We start from the raw sequence: 5692 nt of genomic DNA, 5'->3' as shown, positions 1-5692 counted from the left end.
ACATATACATGAGATTCCTATCACTACTCCTTCAGGGTTGCCTTGCACGGGACCTCAAACAGGGCATGAGCACTCCAGATACAGAAGGCACTGTGTGTGTGTGTGTGTGTGTGTGTGTGTGTGTGTGTGTGTGTGTGTGTGTGGTGTGAGTGTGTGTGTGTATGAGGGATGTGTGGTGTGAGTATGTGTGTGTATGTGGGCTGTGTGTGTGGTGTATGAGAGTGTGTGATTGTGATTTGTGAGTATGTTAGTGTGAGGTGTGTGTATGTGAGGTGTGTGAGTGTGTGAGGTATGTGTATGAGGTGTGTGAGTATGTGAGGGGTGTGAGGGGTGTGTGTGAGGTGTGTGTGTGTGTGTGAGAGAGAGAGAGAGAGAGATAGGCAAAGTCAGTATCTAAAGAACTGGCTACATTTGCAGCTCCACTGGAGCCCTGAGTCGTGAGTTTCCAGTCTGGGTCATGGTGTAAAGAGACCACACACACACGCATGAATGGACAACATGAGTTCCTCACTCTGTGCCCCCTTCTCCTGATGACAGGTCTCAGCGTTCCCCAGGGATGTGGAGATTCGAGCCCTGATCGAAGGACAATTCATGGCCAAGAGGATTCATGCCGAGGGCCTGGGCTACCGAGTCAGTAAGTGAGCTGCCGGCGAGATCTCTTCTGGGGTTGGGTCCCAGGACCTGGCTCACGCCCTGAGATGCTTGAGCGCTTCTCATCCTACAGGCCTGGGCTGGCAGGGCAGGGTCTTTTGAGGCTCAGCTACAGGGGGCTTCGTGCCAGAGGGGGATGGAGACTGACCTCTGGTGGGGTGAGAGAGCAAGTCAGTGGGCACCTGTGGTCAGGTATGGAATAGGAGGCAGGTTGTTCCTGCTTCTCTGCTCCATCCCCAGTAGCCAGATCTCCTGGCCAACATCTGTAGGATTTGGAGAGGTCTTTCTGCAACCCCAGGCTCCAAGCCTCAGACTAAATGTACCAAGCTCTGGACCCTGTGGACATGAGTAATGCGGCCATCTAGGTGGGAAGGGTCTGGTCTGGAGCCATGGCTGGACCTTGGCCTTCTAGCCTGATCAGGCCCTATCTGCCTATGGAGACTGTCCTGGCCATTTCAACGTGGAGCAGGGAAGACTGGGAATGTGGTACCTCTGTCAAAACTCAGAGGACTGCATTGGAGAAAGGGCTGAGAGGGTAGAACCGGGGCCATGGGGAGGTAAATAAGGGGGAGAAGGGGATTTCTAGGAACTTGAGCTGTGGAACGGGCAGCATTAGGAGGTCAATGAACTCCCTTTACTGATGGTGTTGGAATGGACGGTCTGCAAGGAGGTTGGACGGATGGACCATAGAGTCCTAGGTTTCCAGGATGTATTTGTCCCTCTGGGTAACAGCTGATGTCACTAGAGAAGATAGAAAAACTCAGAAGTCTGTTTCTCGAGGGCTTCCTTGTGATGCTTTTATGGACAACCTATGTTCTACATAGTACACGCTTTACATCTTTGAACCTACCAAGTAAGAGGATACTATAAAAATAAGCATTAGGTAAACCTTTTGGAAATCTTATGGGCAACATCTACTAAAGCTGAATATATATCTACCCAACAGTCTCATTCCTAGGTAAATATCCACCAGAGATGCATGTGTGTGTTCACCAAAGACGTATATGAGAAGGTAAATATGAGACTGTATACAAAGACCTATCTGAGAACGCTATGCCTAGTATCCCCCACACTGGAAACAAACCAATGCCTATTAATAGTAGAGAAAATAAACGAATTACGGTGTATTCAGACACTGGGATACTGTGCAGAAATGAAGAGGAACAAAGCTCAGCACACAACTAAATGAAGTTCACAAATGTAACACTGAGCAGAAGAAGCTAAGCACATGTGGTAGGAATCTGTGTACATCAAATTCCAAAACAGACAACACTGTTTGCTGCTGTTAGAAACCAGGATAGTAGTTACCTTTCGGGAGGACGCGTGCCAGGGCCTCTGGGGTGCCGGCAGTGTTCTGTTTCTCGGGTTACACAGCCGTGTTTAGTTTGTAGAAATTTGTCAAGCTGTAGGTGCATTTTTCAGGTTGAATGTTATACTTTGGAGCCCTGGTGGTGCGGTAGGTAAGAGCTCAGCTGCTAACCAAAAGGTCCCCAGCTCCAATCTGCCAGCCGCTCCTTGGAAACCCTATGGGCAGTTCTACTCTGTTCTATAGGGTTGCTATGAGTCAGAATCGACTTGCTGGCAACGGGTTCTGGTTTGGTTTTGGCTATGTTATACTTCAGTAAAATTTGAAAAATAAATAAAATGAGTGTTATAAAAAATTCCATACCTCGAAGGTCTCCAGAGACTTCACAGTTCCCCCCAAAAATGTGATTGATTGGGTGAGCAGGGCGAGGATGGAGCTGAGATTGGCAGCTGCGTTCTATGCTTGTTTGCCAACCTTGCCCTCCCCTCACATGGTATTTTCATAAGTGCACTATGCTTTTTTTTTTTTTTTACAGCAACATGTAAAAACGTTGTCATAGTGGCGCTATGAAAATACCTGGTGGGGGGAGGGTGTGGTTGGCAAACAAACGTAGCAGGTGCGCATTATTTGTGTAAAAATATGGTAATTTGGCCTCATAGAATGAATTAGAAAGTATTCCCACCTCTTCTGTGTTTTGGGAGAATTTGAGAATTCGTGCTAATTCTTTAAATGTTTGGTTGAATTCACCAGTGAAGCTGTCTGGTCCTGGACTTTGCTTTGTTGGGAGATTTTTGATTACTGCTTTAATCTCTTCCTTTGCTATAGGTCTGTTGAGATTTTCTATTTGTTCTTGAGTCAGTTTAGGTAGTTTGTATGTCAGATAATTTATCCATTTCATCTAGGTTATCTAATTTGTCAGCATACAATTGTTCATAGTATTCTCTTATAATCTTTTTAATTTTTGTAAGGTTGCTAGTAATGTCTCCACTTTCATTTTGGTTTTCTTGACCCCTCCAGATTGCCCTCCCCCCACCCCCAATGACATGCAGGCCTTGAACCCCATTTGGGCCTGTCTGCTCACCCTTGTCTTTGTGCCTTCTTGGGTCTGCCCCACTCTGATACTGTCTCCCCAGGCTGCCTACCTCTTGTCTGCCTAATGGTGGTGCAGTGGTTAAAGTGGTCGACTGCTAACTGACAGGTCGGTGGTTCAAAACCACCAGTGGCTCCCAGGAGAAGGATGTGGCAGTGTGCTTCCGTAGAGATTTATAGCCTTGGAAGCCCTATGGGGTCGCTGTGAGTCAGAATTGCCTTGGAGGCAGTGGGTTTGGTTTTTTTTGGAATGGCTTTTTGAGGAAGGAAGGAAGAAAAGAAAGAAGGAAGGCAGGCAATAAATACCTCTTAAAAAAAGAAAGGAAGGGAAGAATCCATTTACATTTAATGTAATTATCGATAATATTTACATTCCAATTTTGCTGTTTCGTTTCTTTTCCGTCTGTTATTTTTTGCTTTGTTATGTCTTTCCTGCTTTCTTTTGGGTTAACTGAGTAATTTTTAGTATTTCATTTTATTTCCTCAATTGGCTTTTTAGTTATACTTCTTTGTATTAAGTTTTAAATCGAAATCCTTAACTTACAACAGTCTACCTTTAATTAATATTATACTCTTGAATTTGTTACCGGTACACTTGCACTAGAAGAAAAGCTAAAGGAAGTTTTTTTCAGGCTAATGGGAAAAATCACACCAGATGGAAGGTCAGATCTTTAGGAAAAAATATAGAGCAGCTCTTAGAGTGTGGATATGTTGGCAGTGGAGTCTCACAGTTTCTGTTTGTCTGAGAATGTATTTATTCTCATGTTCAAAAGAACATTAATTTCATGTTATTTTCACTTAATGGAATTCTAGGTTGACATGTTTTCTTTCAACACTTTCAAAGATGTCATACATTGTCTTCTGACCTTCTAATGTTTCAGATGAGAAACAACTGTCATTCTTAGTGTTTTTCCCTGAATATAATATAATTTTCTTCTCTGGTCGAGTTAAAATGTTTCGATTCATCTTTGATGTTGAGCCGTTTGATTATGACATCCCTACATACGGTTTTCTTTGTATTTATCCTGCTTGTGGTTCACTGAGCTTTTTGGATGTATAGTTTAATGTCTTTCATCAGTTTTGGGAAATTCTTAGCCATTATCTCTTTAAATATTTCTTTTCCCACATTACCTCTTTTCTTTTCTTCTGGACTTAAATTACACATTTGTTATTGTCCCATAGGCTTTTGGCTCTCTGTTCTATTTTTCTTTTCTGTCATTTTCTTTCTCTTTAGCTACCTACTTCAGTATGGATAATTTCTATTGGCCTCTTGCTGTTCACTAACCCTTTCTTCTGATGTATACAATGTGCTATTCTGTCCGTCTACCAAATTCTTCGTTTTAGGTAGTGTATTTTTTTCCAGTTCTAGAATTTCCATTTGGTTCTTTTTTAGTTTCGTATTTCTCTACTGAAGTTGTCCATATTTTAGCCATTTTGTCCATTCTTTTCCTCTGAATTTTCATTATATTTATAATTATTGTCAAGTTCTTATCTGTGAATTCAACCGCGTGTTTGCTTCTATTGACTATTTTTCTCCCATTTCCTGCTTCTTAAAATGTCACGTGATTTTTTATTAAATGCTGGACATTGTGTTTAAAAGTACAGGGGTAACTGAAGTAGCTAATTTTCTTTTACTTTCAAAAAGTTTTTATTATCCGTTCACATTTAGTTGTAATAAGTGTCTAATACCGTATTTTTTACGCAAATAATGCACACCTTGTATGTTTGTTTGCCAACCGTGCCCTTCTCCCACAAGGTATTTTCATAAGTGTGCTGTGCTAATTTTTTTACAGCAACATGTAAAAAAAAAAGTGGCATAATGGTGCTTACAAAATACCTCGTGGGGGGAGGGCATGGTTGGCAAACAAATGTGGAAGGTATGCATTATTGGTGTAAAAATATGGTATTTACCTGTAGAAGGGATTGCTTGCTCTTCTTCAGGCAGCTAGGGTAAGAGTGTGGTCTTTCTAAATCTAACTGAGTTGGGTCAATGTAGTATTGCTGCTTTAGTTAGTTTTAGTTCACCAGTGATTACGATGTCTTGAGGTTGGGATCAGGTCCCCTCCTCAATCAGGTCTTTGGGATCTAAGCACTGTGAGGTTACAGAAATCTCTTCCTGCTTTCCAGCCCTGCGCCTAGCTTTCGCATCACCACTTACACGGTAGATGTCCACAGGGGAATTGGTGGGTGGGGAGGAGTAGCTATGCATTTGGGGCTCCTCCAGATTCCAGTTTGCCACACCAACCCAAACAATTGTTAATGTCTGAGCAGCTTTTTCTTAACCTGGCAAAGTTTATCTGCCTTTGGAGGCTTACTCCTCTACCTCTTCCATACCACAAGGATGAATCAGCACTTAAGGGCTTACCTCATTCTGTAATTTAGTTTATTTAGTCTTGTTTGCATTCACCACTTTTTGATAGCTTTAAATAAAATATGGTTATTTTTGTTTATTCAGCATTCTCTCACTGTTACAGCACAAGTGAAGTTCTTTCTTGACCAAATCTGTCTTAACCAGAAGCTGAACTATATATCTTTTATTAGGTTGAGATTTATTATTTTTTTTTCTTTTTTCTTTTTTTTTTAATATTTTATTGTACTTCAGGTGAAGGCTTACAGAACAGATAATTTCTCATGTAACAGTAACAC

General features: G+C 41.9%; 1 protein-coding gene across 3 annotated transcripts in view; it reads left to right on the top strand.

Moving 5' to 3' along the window:
- Positions 1-5692, top strand: part of XYLB (xylulokinase) — a 47704-nt gene that overhangs the window by 23563 nt on the left and 18449 nt on the right. For all 3 annotated transcript variants that reach the window (XM_023732218.1, XM_023732216.1, XM_023732217.1), the window contains one exon: positions 538-634. In XM_023732218.1, the coding sequence (XP_023587986.1) occupies positions 538-634 (97 nt within the window). The remainder of the gene's footprint in view (positions 1-537; positions 635-5692) is intronic.

This window comes from Trichechus manatus, unplaced genomic scaffold, assembly GCF_000243295.1.
Source record: "Trichechus manatus latirostris isolate Lorelei unplaced genomic scaffold, TriManLat1.0 scaffold00049, whole genome shotgun sequence".
In the NCBI taxonomy this organism is placed as follows: Eukaryota; Metazoa; Chordata; class Mammalia; order Sirenia; family Trichechidae; genus Trichechus; species Trichechus manatus.
The sequence above is the reverse complement of the archived record's forward strand: the minus strand, read 5'-3'. Positions and strand labels throughout refer to the sequence as shown.